The sequence below is a fragment of the Taudactylus pleione genome, unplaced genomic scaffold (genome assembly GCF_031769625.1).
Source record: "Taudactylus pleione unplaced genomic scaffold, aTauple2 ptg000107l, whole genome shotgun sequence".
NCBI lineage: Eukaryota > Metazoa > Chordata > Amphibia > Anura > Myobatrachidae > Taudactylus > Taudactylus pleione.
In genome coordinates this window covers 294,618-320,431 of record NW_028284509.1, presented here as the reverse complement: position 1 = coordinate 320,431, position 25,814 = coordinate 294,618, and the positions used below count along the sequence as shown (strand labels likewise).

The 25,814-nt window shown below is 41.5% G+C and overlaps 1 protein-coding gene across 1 annotated transcript; it reads left to right on the top strand.

Annotated features, from left to right (window-relative positions):
- The first annotated feature begins 3,477 nt into the window (after positions 1-3,477).
- On the top strand, positions 3,478-25,751 carry FAM222A (family with sequence similarity 222 member A). Its single transcript, XM_088470919.1, has 2 exons — positions 3,478-3,559; positions 24,511-25,751. Exons 1-2 carry the CDS (start codon positions 3,478-3,480, stop codon positions 25,749-25,751), a joined length of 1,323 nt encoding a protein of 440 aa, XP_088327045.1.
- Positions 25,752-25,814: the final 63 nt, after the last annotated feature.

The window sequence follows — 25,814 nt, the reverse complement described above, 5'->3', positions numbered from 1 at the left end:
GCTGGCCTGACATCCTAGGTGCAGGGGAGGCCCGGGCCCCATAGCAGCCGCACCCCCTGCACCTGCAGTAGTTACATCAGTGGTTAATAATAATACAAAGCTGTGTATAGTCTAGATAGGGCTTTATCTTACAGGTGGTTATAGAGTCACCAGTGGTAAATAACCTTGTGCTGTGTTCATTGGGAGGTAGATTGTCCTGAAATTAGTAATAACTAGATACAGATTTCAGTCGCTGGGCATACCCTGGATGTTGCAGGCCGCATGTTGGTCCATTTAGTGTTTCAAGAGTAAACTGTTCTATTGCACAGTTATTGGTTGTGAAATGACTTTGCCTGATTTTTTTTTCCTGGAGACAATTAATGAAAAGTACAAAAAAATTAAATATTATTTAAAACGTTGTATTTATTTATTAGCAAATGATGTACATAAAGGTTAACAGTCTGCACTCCATACATTGTCACCAGCTGACTTATTCTGTTCACTGAAGGGGTGTGCAGCAGACACTAATTACTGATAATATAGATATCTTGTTTACAGTATAATAAAAGTAACAAGTCACTAGGAAATGTTACAGCATTCCCATACCTTCCAACATTACACATCTTGATACATACAATATGGCTTGCTTTTCATAGTCCTACTTATTTCCCACTAACAGTAAACCTAAGATGAATAATTTAATGTTAGATGTGTATTTTACATCAATCCATCACACCAGGTTACTGCAATTGGAAAGGAAGTAGAAAGAGAATGTTTAGAGCATGATATATCAGGTGAAATGGTTCTCCGGGACATATAGTCATATAGGGACATTTATTCTAGCAAGAAAAAAGTTAAAGAGATCTATAGAAAATAGATCTCTTAAAAATAGAACATATTAAAAGAATGACATATATACACAATATTACCAATAATGTGTCTCTATAATCCTGTATGCAAGTGCTGGTTTGCACTGGAATGTGACTAGGCTCTCGATTTAAGGAGGTCTTTGCCGTATCCCACAAGAACAAAACTAACACGTCAGTGCAATATACGCAGCTTGCGTGTTTTTCTATACTATTTACCCTTTGAAGAATATCTGAGGACTTACGCTGGCCACATATGTGACATTGTACTGTATATGGGTTTGTAGCAATCAGGCTGGACAGTATACTGTCAGGCAATAACTACATAGTCCTGCTTTGCTGTAATAGACTGACGAGAAAAATGGTTTCCCTTGCAATCCAGTGATGCTGCCAAATCACTGGGCCTGTAAGAAATGAACCTTTAACGTGAAACCACTCCGACCAGGGATTTTGCCATTCTACAGTTATACCAAACACTGGCTCAGTTTCGTCAGAACACTTCTCTCTTTCATTTAATAATGGTGGTATCTTACAATGTCCTGTCTTTCTTCTAATAGTTCCACATAGGTTAAAAATAAATAATAGAATTATATTAACTAGTACATTAAGTGCTGCAATATAGTTTTACTTGCTAAAATACAATATAGAGAGGAATAGAGAACATGCTGACTTTATGAACTTTGGGCCTGGTTCAGACCCACTCGCAAGCGTACAGTGCTCGCTAGCGGGTCAATGGTCCCCAACTGCGCATGCGCCGCCTCTGGTGTGCGCATGTGCGAGACCCGTCCAGCGACGGCTGCTTCGTCGCTACGGGTCTCGCTACAAGATGCGATGTTGATTAACAGCTCACCCCGTTTTGTAGGCGGGGAGGGGGGGGGGGGCTGCTCAAACACAGGCGTTCCCTTAGGAGCGCCTGGCGTTTGTGGGCGGCCCTACTGACATCACTAGTGATGTCAGTAGTGGACTTCCTGCTCTATTATAGCAGGGAGTCCATTCGGGCTTGCGAGAGCTGAGACCCTACCACAGGGTCTCCTCGCAAGCCCGATGGTCGCGATAATCGCCACAGGCTCCAGGCCGCTCGCAAAAGCTGTGGGTGGTCACCCACAGCTTAGCGAACGGCCTGAAGAAAAAAAAAAAACGCCCATCAGACCTGCGAGGTCTGAATCAGGCCCTTTGTTTCATGCACTAGTGCTGAGTTTGACCACACACTCTTTCACATCAACTTGACAGGAGCCTGACATGTTGGAGGACCAGTCACTGGCTTCCTGTATGGCTCCATCTCCACCTCCCATCATTCCCATAATCCTGTCACATGCAGTCCTGTGCTTACTAGTACAATCACACTATTGAACAGAGCATTGCCGCTCACAAGATCAGCACAAGCATACCCTCTTATACAGCGTGCTTCTGTGAACATTCCAATGATCTGATTGGCTATATTTTGTTGTGCATTGGCTCACTTATAAACCAGGAACATATAACCATGCACAGATGAACATAGGCAGCAAAAATATGCTATGAAACTAGATGGCTTTATGCAAGCAACATAATTGGTGTGGCAAGTGAACAGAGGGATTTTCACAGTCACATATGTAGATGACTGCAATCTCCTCTTGACTGACACTTGCTGTGAGGAACATGCAGAGACTTTTCCTGTCAGCAGATCATGTTGCTATAGTCTAGCACTTCATATTGTTGGATTATTATTTGTAGTTTCCATTGCAATGGTTTTTTAATCGCTATCAGTTCATCATTTCTTGGGGCAGTCCGAAATTTTAAAGATGGATATTTTTGCCCGTAATCATTTTCCAGTTTTTTTTATTTTCTTTTTATATCTAAAAATGTTACATTACCATTGGCTTGATGGCCACACCTCTGTGCCTGCTACTCTGTGCATTATGTGAGTGGAATGTATTGATTAGGAGTGCTTCAAATGCATGAGAGATTTGTTTTGAGACCATATTGAGTACAAAGAATATTTCCATCCATGTCACCAGCTGAAACTGACATTTCCAAGTATCTTCTAGATCAAAAAGCAAGCAAAGCAAAAGGTTGCGTATTACTGAGCTGACTCATATACTGCACTTGATAGGCCTAAGCTAGTTATATAGGTTTCCACATTAGAAGGAAGCATGCAGACAGTGACTGACAGCTAGGCAGACATGCTTTGTAGAAATGCACAATGTGTATTGGTTGTTTCATACATGGGGGAGGGTCAGTGATGTCTCTGCATTTTAATTGTATGGTATCCCATTGGTACTCTGTCCTTAAGATATGGGGGAGCTACAGCTGGCTGTAGAGAAGTGGGGAGGTAAAACTTTACTTTTTACCATAGTTGTGTTAGGTTAACAATGAATTGCATACATTTTACTTTCATGATTTATATCTGAAAATGTCAGTTTGGGATTTTTTGGCTCTTTTTAAGATTTAGTTTTCATCTTGCATAAAAAGTGATAAGGAAATACATTTCTTTATAGACTTCCCTTATTGTACTATATTGTTTAGTTTTTTTTCCTATGTATATTTGTGGTAATATTGTAGCTAACCCTATAAGCCGTGCCTGCTTGCTAATGTTATTGATGTCTTCTTACAGTGTGACCATCTGCCTAGGTGACCATAAGTCTATGTAACCATGTTGGCCTGTCTTCAAAGAACACAGAATCCTCCAGTAAAGCACCTTGTATGTGCAAATAAGGGGCTGGAACCTCGAAAGTGTAAGTGGAATACAGATATTGTTTTTTTCATTCTTTAGTAGTCCTTTGTACCTTTATTTCTAATACACTGTTTCTCTGTTACTGTAATGTAGCTATATGACTTGTAACATATGTTATACCTCTTTTTACACATACACTTGCAGAAAATATTGCATTATTCTTTATCATGTCTGACAACCTAATAGGTACTGAAGGAGTAAAGTTTATGAATCCATTGAGGTTGGGAGGCAAGTTTATATAGCATTTTGTAGGATATATGTATAACATGAAGACAAGACAGAAAAGTTATACACCAGAAGTGTAAATATTGTAACAGACACAGTGATGAAACAGGATTCTGTAATTAAATATTCAAATTATGCAAATATAAGCAACGCTGCCAGCACTGCAATGGTTAAGTTAGAGCAGAGACTTTCAGATGAAACAATCTTCCATTTCCAGTGGCACCAGAGTTAGAGCTATGACAGGGCCTGATAAGGCCCTTTCAGTCATTTCAATAGGACTCTATTTTAATACGGATTCTTTTGTCTAAATTCTGGGTGATTTTACTACTTATCCTATTCCCTCTATTGTGTTGCTTTTAACTCATTCACTGCCAAGAAGAGTGGCAAGCCATCGACACAGTGTTCGCACATATGTTACTATTACATTCTGTAACATAGCGCAGCTTTCTAGATTGTAAATCTAATATTGTTCTCTTTGTCCTCTGTGTGTTTTCCTCACATTTATGAGGTAAGTCATTGCCCTAATTTAGGAATGAATTATGTGGTATGAATATTAGTTTGGGTCAAGCTGGGTTTATAACACAGATTAACCAAAGGCTAAAGAGGCTTGATTAGAATGTCTATTCACCATGTGTCTGAGAATTACATCCATGACCAGCCAGTGACAGACATATCTTAATGAAGGTTAAACTGTTTGAATTTTAAATACCTATGATATTATTTCCTTCCATGTAATGGTATGTGTAACTAACGTAATAGAGAACATGCACCGTAAATCAAAATAGAAAAATAATAATAATGATTATAAAGTAAAACAAAGGGGAAATCTTACAGATTTATACTTTGCTAAATTTCTGTATAATCAGATTATTGTTGTTGCTTTAGGCTTTGTTTTAATGTAATTAATATTGAGATGATGAACCTACAACCTTATAAGATTGTCACACAAAATGTCGCTACAGAAGTTTTACATATACACTATTGTATTTTTGTTTTTTGGTTGTTTTTTTTACCATGGCTGTGTTATAAAGTTGTTTTGTCTAAAGCTGGGTACACGCTATGCGATGTGTACCCAGCCGCCGGCACGACACTATGGAATGAAATAGCGTGCCGGCCGTACACACTACACGATCCAGTGTATGACCGATATATTTGGCAGCATAGCATCATTCATTGCATTGTCCCATCTGCTGTGCAGCACAGCAGATAGGACGATGCATTGAATGACAGCTGTGCTTGGGTGTACACCCTAAACGAACTGCATGATACATTGTTCCTATCAATGTTGGAACGATATATCGTGTGAGGGATCTCATAGTGTGTCTGTGTGTGTGTCACGCATGGGTGCCGAGAGGGGGGGAGCTGGTACAGTTTACCCGGGCTTGCTAGAGGGGCCGGCAGGGCCCGGGTCTGGCAGCGCCCCCCCCCCCACCTCACAACAGCTCAGCACACAGCTTGTGCTGTGCTGCAGTGCGAGACTGCTCGCAGCTGCTGCAGCAGCCAGAGCAGTCTCCTATGGCTATGGGGGGAGGGATCACACTGATTGCGCCTCCCCTGCTTAGCGCCGGGCTGGGGGGGCTAACAGCGCCCCCCTCCCCAGTGTGCAGCGCCGCTGCTGCAAAAATTTGTTGTTTATTTATTTTCTGGCAAGGGGGCGTGGACACGCCGCCCGCAATTAGGCCACACCCCCGCCGTTACCGGGGCCCGGCCGGGCTCTCTATGGCCCTATGTGTGTGTGTGTGTGTGTGTGCCCAGCTTTAGATTCTTTGATATTTTTTTCTCTTATTTATTTCTTAAGGCTTTCTAAAAACTTTCTTTGCTAAAATGTTCAGAATATATATAACATTGTGATATAAGTCAATGCTCTACTGGAAACTGGGGAAATTCTCTTTAAAGAGAATTTCCCCAGTTTCCAGGAGAACATTGACTTATATCACAATTATTTTCTTTTTTAACAGAGGTGCAGGGTAACCTGTAACCATACTTGTTACCTCCCTGTTCCACATAATGACAATTTCAAATTGGGTAGGTAGACAGAACAATATTGTGGGGGGTTCTCTTTGATCGACTGGCGGCCAATTGGACAACCATGATTATGATTAGATAATTGTATCTTGTACTCTTCACTAGGTTGAAGAGTATGAGAGCCTTCGCCACTGAGCAATTAGTCCACTTGTCTACAGTCCCTATTATAATATCAGCATAATACCCAGCAGTCCCTTGTGGCTGTGGCTTTGCCATCATTCTTTTCTAGAGCAGAACTGCTTTCCTGTATCAGGTTTCTCAGCAAATGCTAATTTAATTTACCTTTTTTTTCCTGTTAACTCTTTAGGTTTTTGATCTGACGCTTATCTGCTGATAAACCAATTTGAATTTCCATGCTTGTGGCGGTGCAGGTTTAACCCCTCAGCCGCCAGATGAGCAAACCACGCAATGCAGAGCAATAAACTTCCCAGCGGCAGATCCTTCTTGATTCACTCGGCTGAGTGCACGGGAGGAGCTGTATTTAAATTATATATAAATCATCATCTGCAAATCCATGCGGCCAAATACATTCCTGTATTGCTCTGTTCAGCAGAGAGAAGCAGCTCCTGTTTAATTAAATGTCACTTATGTACTGTATGCCTTTATTTCTCCGCTGAGCTGGCCAGGTTTTCCATATTGATGAATCAGGAAGCATCTGTAATCCTATACATCTAAGATGCAAGTTACACATACAGCTATTGGAGCATGTTGTGTTTCTCCTCTTAGATTTTATATGGATTAGTTCTGATTACATGTCCACATATTTTGGATTGAAGTTGCATAGCAAAGAAACACAAGTCAAGTTTTGGACATCTAAAAATGTGGTTTCAGTATGAATGACAGAATGTAGCGCTTTGCCATTTGATTGCTCAGTGACAAGGAGAATCTGTATCAAATGTGAAAGGTGAAACAGTGTTTGTGTAACAAACAAGTTTTGTCCCTTTAACCCTTTCTTTACCAGGATGCTCTGCTGCAAAGTCAGCATTACAGGACCAGAGAAAAGAGCATCTCTTGTGTCAGAGAGAGAAAAAGAATTCTTGCATTAAATGGATTGGAAGGGCCCTGCGGCTCGCCAGAGGCAAGTTTAAACCCCCCTCTGTACTGTCATTTAAGAGACAGATCTGCAAATATTCTCTCTATTAATATTTCATTTGTCTCTTAAAGACACAGGCATACGTTATAGAATCTCATTTAAAAGAAAGTACTTGCAATACATCATGCCATCAATTACCAGATTCCATAATGACTGAGGAAGATAGGGCATATGGCTTTGACTAAAATACATCTTCATTGAATACTTTTAATTTTATCAACCATAATATAAGCAATATAAATAATTGCAAATTGATGTTGCGTCTACAATTCTATTGGGTTTTTCCCAGATGTGACACACCTGCTATTTGTTCAGGCTCCTATTGGCTATCAACAGGGAGCGAGATTTGGCATGTGTGTTGTTTTTTCTTGAAATGTATATTTGTGCACCTGAAATGCTGATTTTGGTTCTCGGTACATAAGGCCACTAAAGGTCAAGGGTTAGTACTGAGCAACAACCAGTGCAAATCAACATAGGAAAGACTGCAAAGTACTGGTGTGCAAAATGTTGCCTGTTTTTCTAAGAGGAAGTATTATGCATAGTGATATGCTGAGAATAATGGTTTTATTTAGCTATAGTATATAGATAATATCTGCAAACCTGAGTTTACAGCAACAGAAGCAAAATGAAAAGTGTGAGAAAATGACAGGAAACTCTTTATAGTACATAAAATATAATTAAATAAACACCACTTTGTTTTTGTCCAAGTTGTTTAGCCCTACAATCCAAAAAATGAAATGATAAAACTCTGTTTTTCCAGCGGCTAAGATAATCTGATTGTGTAAGGGTTAATAAACACTTACAACCAGTCAGTTGAGCTGCTCGCTTAGGATTTGTGTTGGCCTCTAGGACTATAACACGATATGACAAGCTGTGCTGTTGCACCAGTCAGGGCTAATAACGTGTCCTGCCTCGTTTGTGCTGAGCGGACGTATGCAAAATGATGTGTACACAGCCGGCTGCCTGGAACAGTTTAAAGGTGCAGTTCCTATGCTGGAAAAGAATATAACACACACTCATATGTACTATTACAAAATGTATTTAAATACTGGTACACATCAGATTACAGTATTTACTAAACACCTACCATGCTGTGCTTTATCGCACCAGTAGACAAGAAAATAAATGTGTTTTTTCATTCTATCCACAAAAGAATATATCTGTAGTAGATGGCAGCCCCCATCGCTGTGTGTGTTTATCTCATAAGACTACACGTCTATGTTAAAAACATCAAAATTCTAAAAAATCTTAACTTACTTGTACGGGATTATGATAAAGGAACACGGAGGCCTACTGATTTCAAATGACCGTTTCCTGATATTGCAGTGTATATTTGCCAATTTGCATATTTTGTTTTGCATACATAAAGATCTGTACATTATTGCATTATTTAATGATTTGTTTTCTTCAGTAATGAAACGACCTTTCCCCTCCATGTCCTCTCAGCCAGCGCCTGTCAGATGTTATTATACAGAGCAGAAGATCCGGAATTTCACATGTTTGAATATTAGCTGCTCTTTTCACTGCTTTATTTAATTTCCACTGTAATCTGAGTACGCTGGGTCACTGTGACTTTGGTGTCCTGGCTGCGCCATGTTTTTGGTGTTCCTTTCCTATGTCAGCCTGTACTGTGCCATCAACCCCTTTTATTGAGATTTTACTTGTGTAGGACTAATCAGTACATAGAAAATCTGATGGTACTTTTTTAAACAGCAACAAGCAATCAAATTACAGTATCAGCAAAGTTAAAGTTGCATGGTGATAGTTACATAGGAAGGTGTTTAGGTTAGAACCTTAGCTAGTAACTTTATTAATTCATCATCAGCCGCTTTGCTCTGTACGTTGCTAGCTCGCTCTATCTGTGAAATGGTCGTTTTTGGGAGGTTACGTGAAGATGCACCAAATAGATACGTCGTGGACATGTAGTCTGACTTCCGTGCTTGTTCTTTTGCACCCAGTATGGGGTGGTTGCAAGCGCTGATACTTGTGCGTGAAGATGGCCGGATATTCGCAGTGCTGTAACGTGGTTCAACTGCGCCCGTATGCCGCTCCAGAGCGCATGACGTCATAACATCGTGCAGGGGAGGGTAGGGCTGCCAGCACCGGTGAGTGCACATGTACATTGATATACGCAAAAAGATAGAGCTCTATAAAGCCATTAATTTCAATGTACATTGCCTGTCCTGCTGAACTGGGAAGTTCTAGTGCAAAGCAACAGAAGCAAACGGCAGGAAGTGATTCCCGAGCTGACAAAAGGTTCTGGGTACAAAAGACAATTTCTCGCACTCAGCTGGAGCTTTTATTTTTAAATATCTTAAAAGTAACTACTTTACCTTCATTATTGCTGTTGGTCAGACCAACCAGAATTGTCAATGCTAATCGGAGAAACAAAATCTGAATATCCTGTATCTGTACAAATTTTTGAGGTAATAGTTCTTTTCGATGAACCGGAAAACCAGATGTAATCAAAATGATATACAGCTATGTCCACATACATCTTACTTCCTTTCGCGTTAAACAGCCCTTCTAGTCCCGCTATGCCGTGGCATGACTCAGTAGCGCTGAGCGTCTTTTCATGTGGCGTTCTTCCTTCGCAAATCGATGCAAATAGGATGCACGAGCAGCTGTTGCTGAATACACTGATATGGGGCATGCCTATATTCTGCGCGTGACTGCGGGTGTATCTGCATGCAAAATGCTACATTACAGTGCTACAGCCGCTGACACTATGATGTAGTATTTTGCATGCACATACATCCGCCGTTGCTGGGCACTCACGTGTTCTGTTTAACGCGACTTGTAGCACACGGAGGTAAGATGTATGTGGACACATATGTAGACAACTGTTCCCTGAAAATTGGTAAGGAATTATGGGCAAGAACCAGCTCTGAATCACTTCCTTTGCATGTGAACAATCACCACTATAATCAGGAAAGGTGATGTTTCCTGGTGACTTTACATCACTGCCTTCATTGTCCTTCATTCAGTAATGGATGTCCTTGGCAGCATATACAACTATCTATTAATGTGACACTAATTAGCTTTGTGACATTTGCAAAATTTTAATTAAAAAAGAATCTCTCAATTGAGCCTTGTAGTGTGATAAAAAAAAGTACATAAAAAAAGAATAAATGCACCCTTTTGGATTCCTACCAAAACTTTAATAGGCCATCTGCATTACACTAGTGGGGACTGCACCTCTGGCACAATAAGACTATGCTCACATCAATGCTGAAGATTTTACAATTCCAAAATGTCTGTACAGATACGGATCTTTTACTCTGAATGAGTTTCTGCATAGAATACATGTAACCATCAGCGTAGTCTTTAGTTACTATAAAAGACTTGTGCTTCGTGATAGATGTCTCACTGACTAGCAGCAACTTTTTAGCACTTTCTGATTTCCAGAACTTTTTCAGCTGTGGAACCCTGTATTTAAGATTTTTCATTGGTGTTACGAAGCTTGTCACTGATCACAAATGCAGCATGCTGTACTGTAAATATCGAAGAACGCTAGCGCGTTTCACAACAATAGCATGAACATCAGACTGAAGAAAATATGTGCACAAGAATGTATTGTCATACTTGCCAATTGTGCTCTATCATGATGCTACAAGGAGTCACACCTTTTGCATATGCACTAGTTTAGGTAAATTAATCTAAATTGTTTTTTTTTTTTATATTTTAAAATTGCATGAATTTAAAGGATCAGCATTATGACACTGTTTAGTATTGCTGTCTCACAGCATTGGGACGATGGAATGAAGTCTGATCAAGGTGATATATGTTTGTAGTTTGTTCTCCATGTGTTTCTCTAAGTTTCCTCCTGGTGCTCTGATTTTTAACAGTCAAAAAATACACTGGTAGGTTAGCTGCCTACTGGCCACAAAGATCCTAGTTTGTGTGTTAGAGAATTTAGACTGTAAGCTCTAAAGTGACAAGGACTGATGTATAATATCAGTATACACATGTGCAAGTAAGAGACTGAAGAACGCATGTTTTCTGCTAGTCAGTCTGGACTGTGGGTAGGTTGAAGGCAGTAGATCATCTGCAGAGCCTGTGGTGGGACATTATCATCTATCACTCTTACTGGCCACAAATAAGTTTGAGATAAGGACATACCTGAAATGCCACTGTACCCCTTTCACACCAAGGTTCTGACAAGAGATATTGCCGGGGCACTGATGTCACAATTGGGGGTGCGGGCCGCATCGGGTGTCACCAGCTGAGGAGTGACACCAAAGTGCTGGCTCCCCCTCAGTGACAGGAGCTGGGTGCTGCATTACGTGCAGCACTCGGCTCCTAGCACAGTGAGGGAGCAGGCACTCAAACAGGCTGGTCCCTGGGGGCAGCCTGCACCTCCAGCACCCCTGGTGTAAAAAAAAAGGGGGTTCAGCCCACGGGGCCACGTCCCCACCCGCTGGGCCACGCCGTCCTGCGAGACCACGCCCCCTGATTTTCCAGTGATGGATGCCCATCCCCCGACTCGCACCAGGTGCAATGTCAGGTAAGGACGCCACTGTGCCGGGGCAATCCCGATCCTGGCTTGGTGTTAAAGGGTCAACCCGGGTTGTGTGTTGAACCCTGGACCGACCCGCATACAATGGGGCTGAAAGGAGCACCCTGTGTTATCCAACCCGGGCCACGCTAAAAGGAGCAGTCTGGAGGATGAGGTGCGCAGAGAGCAGACACCACTCAATTTTATGACCTGAAAAACGTACATTTCTAATGACACATACAGGTTTCGCAAGGCAAACAGGTGCAGTGTGAACGGGGATGACGCGGGAATAATCTTGGTCCTAGGAGCAGTGTGAAAGGGGTCTGAGCAGCTGTGACACGAGATGAAGCCGTGTTCAATAACCGGATCGGGCCTGAGATTTTGGTGTGAAAGGGATATTAAATACAGCTCCTTTCTTCTATGTATCAGTACTAAGGTGCCAATTATACAATATGACTAAGTTATTCCCAAATGTTGTAAAAGTTTTTCAAAATAGAAACGATGAGTAAAGTCACGCTTAAACAGGTGTAATTATTTTATTCATCTGTAAACTACTTTATAAAGTGCCTCCTTTTATTATTAGTACAATGATGCCCTGTTTCCAGGGGTGTGCCTAACCACACTTCTTTTGAAGCATTACTAGATTTATCACTAAGATAATTACCACTGATTTATAATCTGGCATAAAATAACATTGATTTAAATGAATACCCTTCATTTTGCTGCACTCCAAATAAGCAGCCTAGTTATAGGCACACCCTCCCTGCCTAGTCCATCCATCTACCTCTTGAGAGATTTATATGGATATACCTTGTAAAACAAATATAGCCTAAAAACAAGGAGAGGCCCCAAGGTGCGTTTTTGTGTTATCTATTATCCATTAACATTTGAAACTTAAGGAACTTGGGGCCTGATTCAGACCCGCTCGCAAGCAGGTCGATGGTGGCCCAATGCCCCTGAGTGAGCGCTCGCTCCGGGACTCACTACACAAGGGGCGGCTGTCGATGTTGATCGACAGCTCGCCCCATTTTGTAGGCATGGCGGGAGGGTGGCTGAGCAAACAGAGGCGTTCCTGCAGGAACGCCTGCCGTTTGTGGACGGCCCTACTGACATCACTAGTGATGTCAGTAGGTGGACTTCTTGCTCTAATAGTGCAGGAAGTCCACTGGGGCTTGCGGCAACGAGACCCTACCGCAAGGGTCTCGTCGCAAGCCCGATGGTCGCGATGGTCTTGACCATCGCGATCGTCATCATGGCCGCTCGCATAAGCTGTGGGTGGTAACCCACAGCTATGCGAGCGGTCAAGAGGCCGCAAAAAAAAAAAAGCACACGCCCTGATTCAGAGCGAGCGCACGCTTTTTGCGAGCAGCTCTGAATCAGTCACCATCCATTACTGAATGAAGGACAATGCAGGCAGTGATGTAAAGTCACCAGGAAACATCACCTTTCCTGATTATAGTGGTGATTGTTCACATGCAAAGGAAGTGATTCAGAGCTGGTTCTTGCCCATAATTCCTTACCAATTTTCAGGGAACAGTTGTCTACATATGTGTCCACATACATCTTACCTCCGTGTGCTACAAGTCGCGTTAAACAGAGCACGTGAGTGCCCAGCAACGGCGGATGTATGTGCATGCAAAATACTACATCATAGTGTCAGCGGCTGTAGCATTTTGCATGCAGATACACCCGCAGTCACGCGCAGAATATAGGCATGCCCCATATCAGTGTATTCAGCAACAACTGCTCGTGCATCCTATTTGCATCGATTTGCGAAGGAAGAACGCCACATGAAAAGACGCTCAGCGCTACTGAGTCATGCCACGGCATAGCGGGACTAGAAGGGCTGTTTAACGCGAAAGGAAGTAAGATGTATGTGGACATATCTGTATATCATTTTGATTACATCTGGTTTTCTGGTTCATCGAAAAGAACTATTACCTCAAAAATTTGTACAGATACAGGATATTCAGATTTTGTTTATCCGATTAGCATTGACAATTCTGGTTGGTCTGATTATAGTGGTGATTGTTCACATGCAAAGGAAGTGAAATTGTGAATGCTGTAATGTCACTCTATTGAGAGAGAGTTTTATCCAAACAGAATGGTCAGGTATAGCTGTATGTCTGGAGCCCCTCATAGGTCTGGGATTCCTCTTTTAGTAAATGCCCATTGGCTGTGGTGATGTCATGTATGTATTGTACAGTTTTATGCCAGCCCAGTTCTATATAAAACTATGTATTATACATCATGAACCACAATCAATATGTGATTTATAATGCATCTAATAACATATTTGCTGTGGAATTAACAATACTGTCTACTGCATTGGTAGCCCACACTATCATGTGAGAAATAGTTTCTGTTGTGTTCTAGAATTTTAAATGCAAATGTATTATTTTAAAATACAATCGTGTAAACCTGTAAAAAAAAAAAAAAGGCTATGGGAAACCATTAATCCTTTTAGATTTTTTTAACGGTCACAGTTGGCAGGTAGGTAGGGGTAAAAGGACTATTCGCATCTGGTGCGTGCTGCAAATGAAATTTGCAGCACACATACACGCAAATTGTGTGAATTTAAAGAGGCAGCATTATGACACACTGTTTAGTATTGCTGTCTCACAGCATTGGGATGATGGAATTCATTCTAAATATACTGTGCATCATGCTAACATGCTTTCAGCATTTATTCTATTTGACATTTATTCATTCATGTAATATTATATTGTATACAGAGGGTGCATTTGTGGTGGGGCAGCTAACAATTCTCTAGAATGTAAGCTCTTGTGATAAGGGTGTTCGCTGTCGCTATGTAATTATGTAACCTGCAGATTTTAATTGTTTATCTGTACATGTGTGTTTTTGTATGTAACTATATGTCTGAAGACCCCTGAACTTAATAATGCTGCAACTTTCCTCCACTACGTATGTATAGCTCTGCAGAATTCGTGTGGCGCCTTATTAATAAATTATGATAATAATTCAGTACACACCGAAGGTACAACATTACGCACTTTTACAGGCTTAGATAGTGAAAGACCAGGTCAAAGCACATTATTTCCCAATACTATTACTGTTACTAAACTGACCACACTTTCTGTAAATATAAAACACATTAGAACCCTATTTATATAATATGTAACTCATTAGAGAAAGGAATATTAGGACTGTATTTTTCACATTTTATGTGTGCCAAATCATGTATGTGCTTTATCTTATGCTGTCCGATAACATGGTGCCCCATTATATGTAACTGATTACTCCAATTTGAAGGTGGTATTAATATATTTTCTTATTTTGGTAGTGAAAAAAATGGTGCCTCACAAAGCACCCACATTCATTCTAGCTCATTTCTTGTGCATGTAATAATATTTCATTGCTGCAGTTTGAATGCTCAGACCAACACATAGATTAAATCAGATACCTTCCTTAGGAACTTCCCGATATTCTTAACATCTGGGACTGGAAATACACCCTTTCCAAATCCATGTGCCGTAAATGAATTTCACTGTTTAAATAAAAATAAAGAGGCTATGGGCAAAATTTACTAAGCAGCGGTTTGACGGCGGTTTCTATTCTATTCTAAACCCCGGCGGTTAGGTGGCGATTTCTATTCTATTCTAAACCCCGGGGGTTTGGTGGCGGTTTTGCAGCGGTTTCTAAATGACAGCCCTGTTCTATTCTAAAATGTGTTTTGACTGTGGTTTGGCGGCGGTTTTGCTATCTGCAGATTTACTAAGGCCAAAACCGCTGCAAAACTGCCATCAAAACATATTTTGGAATAGAATAGAACAGGGCTGTCATTTATACCCCTTTTGCACCAAAATTCCGGGTCTGACCTGGAGTTGGAACAGAGTTCCTATCCGGATCAGACCCGGAATTTAGCCGGCGCTGTCTCGGGATATTCCCGAGTCGGTCACGCGCACACTGGCGTGAAAATGGACGCTTGGAGATGACGTCATCTCCAAGCGCCACTGAAGCCGGACCCAGAGTGCGCTGTTCTCAAAGCAGGGTTTCACGGGCTATGCCCATGTTAAACCCTGCTAATTACCTGGGTTGGTTTGCCGGGTCACTTGACCCGGCGATCCAACTCTCTCCCCTTTTACACCAGGGAGCTGCCCGGGTTAACCCTGCAATAACCCGAGTTTTAGCTCCGTGTAAAAGGGTATAAGAAACCACTGCAAAACCGCCACGAAACCCCCAGGGTTTAGAATAGAATAGAAACCGCCGTCAAACTGCCGCTTAGTAAATTTTGCCCAATGTCTGTAAAGAGCCTTTCCTATATCTGCCTTTCCTGTATGAAATTACTGAATTTCATTTTCCATGTGAAGATCTTATTAAAATTTCCATCAGCATAAAATTTTACTCCAAAGGCCGTAGCTAAATGAGTTTAATATACTGGTTAATAGAGGTTCCTGTTTCAGACACCTGTAACTAGCGTAAAACATTGATTTAATGGAGTGTTCTGCAGCCCCTCTTGATGGCATCTTTTCTGTTTAATTAGCAATGCTTCTACAGGGTGATCATTTATTTATAAAGCGCATACATACTCCTTAGTGCTATATGTTAAGGTTATATTAATTAAAAATGTATGTGTATGTTTGGTCATAAATTAATTTGATTCTAGCACATTTACAACTGGTTTGACCCCCTCATACCTTTCTCCCTCCCTCTTTATCCCCACTTAGCCAATACCGCCCTACAATTTGGCATTTTCCATCATTTCAATTGCAAATTTAATCGAGACAGACCCTGATATTTGCATACCCATCATCATAGACAAAACATGTAAATGCTGGTCACACAACTGAGCGTGGATTTTCTCTTTAGTAAATATTACTCTGAATGTGCAATGAAAATAAATGATGTCAGCTGTTACAAGTCACTTATCATATAATTATATTAAACCCTGCTTTATGTACTAAATATTTAAAGTTTAACTAAAATAAAATGAGATGAAACGACTTGTTTCAAACTTTCATGTATCTAATCATTCAAACTTTCATGTATCTAATCATACATGCATAAGTAATATATTGTTATTGTTACTGACTTAGAGATGTTTCAGTTCTGACCTCACATGACTAGGGCAAGTGATGATATTCGTTTTAATATAGACAGCATATATGGAAATGTGTATAATAGTTGTACATTGCTTTGAATGTATGTTTTTGTAATGAGGCAAACATAAGCTAAAAAATAAAAGTCTGCTACAGTAACTAAAGATGAAAAACAGACCTTTACAGAAACATCATCATAGTGCCTGCAGTAAGAAACTTTTGATCCATTTTCTGATGAAACAAATCTGTTCTGACGCGTGAAGAAAGTCTAAATAATGCAGTTTACATTACTCTGTACATCATATCTTTTCAAAATATATTTTCATCTTAAACTCCACTTTCAGGACATAAGTCACCTCGCTTCTTTACGCATGTAATATATTTTGTGTAGATGTACTGTAGGGGCATTCATTCACTCCCTACTGCAGAAGTCTTAAACTGGGTCCACACTATATCAGTGGTTCCCAAACTTTTTCGAATCACGGCGCCCTAGAGTACCTGCATTTTTTTCACGGCACCCCTGGGCCAAAAGTTTCTTAATGAGAATTTATGCAAAATTCTGAAATTGTGCTTATATGCCCTCAGGTTCAGTTATGTGGTGGTTGACAGGGCTGCACTTCTTTTTGTGCTCATATTATTTGATTGGAAGCCACTAGCATGGATTTTGCCTATCACACTGCCTAAAAATAATTTTATTTGGTACTGGACACCAACCCGTTGCACCCCTGCAAATGCTCTGAGGCACCCCAGGGTGCCACAGCACCCAGTTTGGGAACCACTGCACTATACGATATATCGGACGATATATCGTTCTGATGAGGATCAAAATAATATATAGTTCACATATTGCGTGTACGCCTGATCCGTCATTCACAAAGGTCGTTCATCGCATTGTCCCATCGGCTGTTCTGCACGGCAGATGGGACGATGCAATGAAGGACACAGTGCTGTTTTGCAGCATGTAGTGATACATCGCACTGTCGTATTCCGGATCGTGCAGCGTGTACTGTTACATTGCATGGTACCATCGCTGGGTCGCACCATTATATGTACAAAATGTTTGCAATTTTTTAAATACATTGTTACAAGAACATGGTGTTTTAAAAGTACAACCTCCACACAGGATTGCATACTTATCATAGCTTGTAATTAACTGAAATAATTGTTTTTAAAAAACTTTTTATCCCATATTTTGAAGGCAAAGGTCCCTTTTTAGGTCGTCTTTCCCTCTCTATTGACCCTTTTTAAGTCCAATATGCCTCTGATACCCATTTCACACAGGAAAATGAAAATCCCGGGTAATTCACTTTTACCTGGTAATTTGCTAAACAACCTGGGTTTTTTCCCTGTGTGAAAGGGTCAACCTGGGACTTAATTCCCGGGTCTACAACCCTGCAAAAAACCAAGGTCAGAGACCTGGGAATTGTGGGCCCAATTCAGACCCGCTCGCTAGGAAGCGTTCGCATGCAGACTGCCGATGTTTGCATTGTGCGCATGCGTACGCATTGCAGTGTACGTGCGCAAACCAGTCCATGCGATCAGGAAGCGTACGCTCAATGCTTATAGACTGCTCAGCCGAGTGAGTGACAGGAGAAGCCGTTTGTGGGTGGTGACAGGGGTTGGTCTTTGAAAATGGGGGAGTGAAGGTGCGAACGCAGGCGTGCCTAAGCGTCTCAACACCGTTACAGAGGTGTGCATAATTGAGACGCAGCGTCATAGTACACGTCACCTGGCTGGATTGTACACTGAAGTGCTCGCAGTGCTTGTGGTAGAGTATGGGCAACCACAAGCGCTGATTTCGCTTCTGATGGCACCGATGGTTGCATACACATCCTGGAGATGACGTGCGCATGTTGGCGACTTAAGACAGGCTGGTGGGCGTCTGCATACACAGAGCAATTGCACGCCAAGACATAGTGGGCATGCTAATGCCTTGCCGTGCGATCGCCTGCTTTGCTGTTAGTTAGCCAGATTTGCATACGCATAGGGCGAGCGTACGCATCTAGCGAGCAGGTCTGAATCACGGGATGACCCTTTCACACAGGGAAAAATCCCAGGTTGTTTAGCAAATTACCAGGTAAGTGAATTACGAGGGAACTTCATTTTCAGTATGAAAGGGGTATAACTCGGTAGTGATTCTTAACTACTAGAAAGCCTCTTTATGGGTTTTATATTCAGCATATGTATTACTGGGAACTTTCATGATTTGTGGTGTCTAGAACTTCCCTTCTTAATCTGTGTTATCTGTAAATCTGTGTCCTGACGTTGGTGTGGTGTTCCTAACTTTTTACAGAATGTCGCACAATGACCCAAATTTTAACACTAACTACTGTACTATCTATCAAAGCTCCTTTCTATACTCTGCTGAAGTGGATAAATAAATCCAGTCCATTTTAGAACGGAAGGGGGGAAACATAAAATACTAGGTCTAGAACTGCATAAAACGTGTATTGGTCCATGTTATTCTTGTGCCTTGTAAATAATCCTCAATATTTTCATACTTTGCTAGAGCATGTGGAAATATTGCTTTAGCTTTTTGGAGAAAGCTCTATACTGTACTTAGGGGTCTATTTACTAAGCAGTGTTAGGAGACAGAGTGAAAAGTTATAAGAAAGTGATAAGGTGCCAGCCAATCTCCCGACTGTCAGTTTTCAAACACATCCTGTGAGATGACAGTTGGGAGCTGATTGGCTGGCACCTTATCACTTTCTTATCACTTTTCACTAACTCCTAACACTACTTAGTAAATAGGCCCCTTACATTTTTATTTTGCTCTTATGACTAAAGGGGCACATCGTCATCGTTCAGTCGTTCATTGTACTGTGCAGTGCCTACACTGAACGATATGTAGTTCAGTGTAGGCACCCTCCATCATCCCCGAACATGGCCAATCTGTTGTTATCGGCAGATTGACCGCCTTTTTCAGGCGATGATTGATGTCGGAAATGACCAGCGGGAGCGCACATCACTGGTCGTTTCCGACATTTTAGTGCCCGATTCATGGACGACTGAACGATAATGATGTGTGCCTTAAAGGCAACTGTCTCTTGTTGGCAACACGGCAACTGTCATCTAAACATGTATAAATAAGTGTGAATGAACATATGTAGATATGATCTGTTTCGGGAGCTGTTTAAGGAGCTGAGCTTGTTGTTCCAACGCATGTTCTAAATGTAACCTAAATAAAATGGCTGCATAGAATATTTCTGCAAGCCATATGAATGCACTGGCATTTATCAGCAATCTGCCGAAATAAGAGATACCTTTTTAGAATGGACAAGGGATCTTTGTTTCTAGTGTTGCAACATTTTTGTGATCATAATAGTCTGGATGCTGGTGCTTAGAATGCAGACGCCGGAATCCCGACAGCCGACATTCAACGGTAAGTACTGGGGTTAGGGTTAGGCACTAGGGGAAAGCTTAGGGTTAGGCGCTAAGGGGGGAGGGTTAGATGTAGGGTGCGGGGGGGATGTTAGGTTTAGGCATCAGGGAAGGGTAGGGAGAGGGGAAGGGTTAGGATACTGACCGACAGGTGTCGGTATCCTGACCCTGTCGAGATGCCGGCATCGGGATACTGACCGTATATATAATATATAAAACCACAAATATTATAATATGGTTCTGTTGGTAATACCTATTTTATTATGGCAAGCAGATATTAAAGAGAAAAGAGAATATACATATCTAAAATGCATTTTGTAAATAAAAGCAAACATCAAAGGCAAAAAACCTATGAAATAGCTCTTGGGGAAAAAAAAGTGTTAATTTTGTTGATCATCTGTAAAATTGCATGAACAGCCCTTTTTGGGGCCATTATAAAAATGCTGATTTTCATACTCCATAAATGGTGTTTGTGTATTTTGGAAGGGGGTTAAACACCCATGAAATTAGTTCTTTAATGTATTTTATATTCAATTTATTTTGCCAGGGTTAAGATGAGGTTTGTGTTATGTTGGTCTGCATTTCCTTGGAACCACAAATTACTGCGCTAATGTCACTTAATTTGAAATTTAGGTGCAGTCTGTGTAACCGGCTACATTGAATGTTACAGTGCTATTTGTACATGTCAGATATATATGTTATGGAGATTTTATGTGTCTAGTTGTCCAATAACAGGGTTTTTCAGACACAGTACGGATAGCTTGTTATTTTATTTTGTATATATTTATTTTATTTTTTGTGTGTTCTGCAGAATATTCATGTTTCTATTAATGTTAGACAGGTTTGTTGAATGATTCGCATAAGAAAATACGGGCCTCATTCAGAGGCGGTCGTAGGATGCAAGCGGTCGCTCAGAAACAGGGCGGCTGCTTGCATCCTGAACGGCCGCCTCCATGTCGGTCGTTAACACCCACAGCTCCAACGACCGCTAAGGGAGATGGTCGCGATGGTCAAGACCATCACGACCATCGGGGCTTACGACGAGACCCTAGGGTAGGGTCTCGTCAACCTTAAGCCCCAGGGAGCTACCTGCTCTGTTTGAGCAGGAAGCTCCCCACTGACATCACTGATGATTTCAGTGGGGACGCCCACAAAACGGCAAGCGTTCCGAAAGGAACACCTCCATTTGGCCGGGCACGCCCCCTACCCACCCAGCAAACGGAGCGAGCTGTCAATCAACATCGACAGCTCGCTCCGTCTGCTTCGAGCCCACTAACGACTGGTGATCCGTCGTTAGCGGGGGCTCGCGCATGCGCACGACGGAGCCGTCTCCGTCGTGCGCATGCCCTGTGGACCAACATCGAGTCAGTTGCGAGCGCTCAGCGCTCGCGACCGACTCTGAATAAGGTCCTAAATACCTGAGCACCTGATGTGTATTTATTTTCAGGAAGTTTTATGTAATAATAAAAGGCTACGCTATGGGGCATATCCAATTAGGTGCGAGTTTCACCATGCGGAGAAAGCTCTGGTTTTAACACATGGAACTATTCAATTATTTAGCCTTTTCCCTGCGTGATAAAACCTCTGGTAATGCGCGGTAACCCACTGATTGAGCGCAAAATGCCCAAACTAATGGGTTTCCCCACGCGTTAATCAACAGGTATATTTTTACATTCACTTTTCCTTGCATCTCCTGAGACTGCAAGGAAAAATGCACCCTCTGGTAATTAACGCTCTTGGTATCGGCCGCTAATTGAATTGGTCAGCGCCGACTTAGCCATTTGGAAAACCCTGAAGCTGATGGGATATGCCCCTATGCTGTTTTGTTCATGGCTCTAGTAATGCTAAGGCAAGAAAGGTATAAGATGTACCTATTCCATGGTGCCATCCAACATGTTTAATGCTTTATGGTCATGGTAGGATATAAGGAATGTTAACTTTTTTCTCAAGTTGTATCCATTTTTTGCTTGGATAACCCTCCCCATTTTTCCAGTATCATCTGTGCAATCAGTGCCTTCACCAAATTTTCCTCCTTCTGCAAGTCAACCAACTTTGATAGCAGTTTAGTTGGGATGCAGTCAATATCCCGACCACGGGCTTTCCAGCACTCAGAATGCTGGCACCGGAATCCCGACACCTGTCCGAATCCCGGCACCGGCATCCCGACCGCCGGAATCCCGAAGGTAAGTAGCGGGATTAGGGTAGGCACTAGGGGGAGGGTTAGGCACTAAGGTGGGAGAGTTTGGTTTATGGTGTGTGGAGGGGTGGTTAGGTTTAGGCACTAGGGGGAAGGTTAGGTTCAGACACGAGGGAGGGTTAGGGTAGGGAGAGGGGGAGTGTTAGAATATTGACCGACAAGTGTCTATTTTCTAACTGTCAGGATGGCGGCGTCGGGATTCTAACCGTCGAGATCCCAAGTGCCGTATCCTGTACCCATCCCATTTAGTTTTCTCCACCTCCTCTCTTCCCTCCCCATCAGAATTTATGATCCACATTCTCGATTTGTAACACTTAGGTAACCCCCGACTAATTCATGAAGTCCTTTTGCTCCTTTTATCAAGTTTGTTCAATAATTTCGTAGAACACGACACAATAAATAAATAAAAATACTCACAGTATTCTATATAAAACCAAGTTACATTCCCAGAACCACAACTACAGCATGTAGGTCACTTGGGGCCAAATTCACTTTAATACGAAGATGAATAGCCACGGAAGGGAGCTCCGGCAGCTAATCAATACACCGCGCTGTTTGGGCGGGCTGAAGGATATCTTCTCGCGCCACCCTGGGGATGCGAGGAGAAATCCGACAAAAGTGCCGGGTGCGCAGCTGTTTGCCGGCTTAGCGCAGCGCTAACAGCCGTGTGCCCAGCACTTTAGTCAGAGAATGCCGGTTCTTGCGCCTAAAAACCTAGGTTAAGTCGCGAGAACCAGCATTCTCTGACGTAACAAATTCCCGACAAGTCACACAGCTCGTTGTATTGAATAGCTGTGGGAGCTCCCTCCTGCGTTTATTCATCTTCGCATTGAATTAAATTCGTCCGGCTGTGTTCAGTGGAAAACCAGTGTGGAGTTTGGGACAGTCCAGAGTTGTAACTGGCCAACTGTTCATTTCTGTCTGCAAAATGGCTAACCTTAGTGCTGCAGGAGGAGCCTATAAGTTTATATTTTTTTCAGTTAGAAGATGTCTGTGACATTAATAACAATATTTGCAAGTCAGGGAGTATGATTTAAAAAAAAAAAAAAAATAAGAGGATAACATCTTTAAAATTAAATTATACTGCAACAATAGTGAAAGCATCTATTCTAAATGCCAAATGAAATAAATAAATGCTGTAGTGTTGACAAATTATTAACTATAATGAAATGTATATGAAGATATTTTTAAAAAAACAATGTTGATAATAGGTCATGATGTATCCAGCAAACACTTTTTTCATATGATTGATTTGTTAATTTGACACCTTTTTATCCTCAGTTTAAAAAAAAAAAAGTCACATGAAGTCCTTGCCTACACAACAATGATATAAAACAATTGCTAAATTTTGTATGGTTGGTTTGTGGGGGATATTAGTTTTTTTTTAATTGATCAAGTCCTCATGGTTTTAATTTATTATTATGTATATATTACTGTGTATAAATGTGTGCTAATTAATTATTCATTTTTAAGTAACATCTGCCCAATGGAAACCATTAAGCATGCCCAATACACTACAAGAGCTGCTACATTGCACTTTAGTGCACATCTCTATGATGGTATAGAAATACAGAAAGTGAACATGCATTAGTAAGATATGTAATACAGCATTAACAACCAAGCTGTCTGAAGTGAAAAACAATCTGAATTATTCAAAATTTTGTGGGGGAGAAATTTTAATGTAGGAAGGTGCATAACAATTGACATAATTCATATTCAAATATCAGTTAGTTAGATGTGGTAATCTCACAGGGGAAAGGGCGTTTAATAGCATTTTCTGGCAGGACCTAAGATGTTAAATTATAAACTGTAGATTTTTCATTAATTATAGGGGATTTTTAACGACAGCGGTTCAGTCATTTTTGTCTCCCCAAAGTACTTTGGGTGGTACCAAATGCCACAGCTCTAAGGCTCTTTTTGTCTATTTAACAGAAGAATAGAGACAAACGTGTTCTGAGCTGACAGCTCTTTCCTCCCCTGTCATTAAATTATTAACTGCCATCTCGCAAAATATGGACTTTTTTTAGTAATCAAAAATGCTCTCTTTTTGAAGACAGAAAGACATTAGACAAAATTTACTGTTATAATAATTAACAATTGGGCTTCGACCAGACTACATTTTTGCATGTTTTTGTCAAATTTTAAATGTTGCGGAACATTTTAATCTTTGAAGGATATAAGTTTTCAAATAGCTGTAATTGGGTCCTTAAGTGAAAAGCTGTACCTAAGACTTTTATCTTATAGTTTGTCATCTACTGCTCTGTTGTTTTTAATTTATTTGACTTTTCATATCTGTGCATTTATTTATTTAGCGGAAGCCAATTTTTTGTATCCGTGAAATCATTTCCCAATTGTTTTATTATAGCTTTCATGTGTACACTTCACCTTTCCCTGCTTTATGCTGTTTCGATTGTGTTAATTTTGTATCAAAAACAAACATCATAACATTGTTTTGTTTCTTCTTCTTTTCCAGGTGAAACTGTTACATCAATGCAGACCACAAGATACCCAAGCCCTGCTGAATTAGATGCCTACGCACAAAAAGTAGTTAATAGCCCACTGACTATAAAGATCTTCCCCACGAACATCAGGGTTCCCCAGCACAAGCACCTAAATCGGACTGTAAATGGTTACGACACAACAGGTCAACGCTACAGCCCTTACTCAATACACACAAGTGGCAACCAAGGCCTGCTTGCTATTGTTAAATCTTCTAGTAAGAGTGTTGTAAAAAATGTAGAGGGAAAACGGACTAAGATTTCTTCTGCACAGGTTGGCATTGCTCCCTACCCCATGTCAAGCACTTTAACACAAGGTCAACCTTGCAATGGACAGTTGAGTTATCTCACAAATCAGAAGCAGCTGGATGCACCAGTGCCACCCAATGTAACAGTGGCAACATCAGTCATTCCTTTAGCAGGTAGAAATTTAATACTCCCACAGTCCAACCTGCCCTCTATTCAGAGCATAATTTACCAGATCAACCAACAGTGCCAGGCTCAGGCTTCTCACCAGGCTTGCCAAGGAGTGGTAGTTACTAATTCTAGCCCAGCTAAGCAGGGAATAGCCAGTGGTTTTACTGCTATGACCGGTGGCACTGTGGCTTACACAGGGACTGTCTTGCAAGACTGTAGAGGAGGCACTGACTTGGCATTGGGGTCAGCCCCAATGGTAGCTAAAGCTGGATCTTATCAGGATGGCATGGACTACCTTATTTGGCAACAGAAACAGCAACAACAACTCCGGATATACAGTGGAGGTAGCGGTGGAGGAGGCGCTGTTAGCAAATCACCTGAAGTTTGCCATGGAGTGTCTCGCCCTTATACTCTTGCTAGTGCCGTTGAGAAAGTCAGCTCCTCTCCATTGAACTGTGTTGGCATGCATGGCAATTTTTCTGTTGGGCAATACTTTGCCCCTCCATGGAACAGTATCTTGGTCACTCCCAACAGCGACTGTTACAATCCCCAGGAACTTGCCAATGGTCACAGAGATTTGGGGGTACATCCATCTGATGGACTAACCAGTATCCCCAGCAAGACCCTTTGCAATACCTCTATCCTTAGCAGTAGCCTTCAGTCTTTGGAGTATCTCATCAATGACATTCACCCACCCTGTATTAAGGAGCAAATGCTTGGCAAGGGCTATGAAACAGTGTCTGTGCCAAGGCTTCTTGATCATCAGCATGCCCACATCCGCCTGCCCATTTACAGATAAAGTTTCCTGCTCTTTTCTATGTAAAGGTGGCCAACACTGGTTCTGTACGCTAGATTCTGCTAC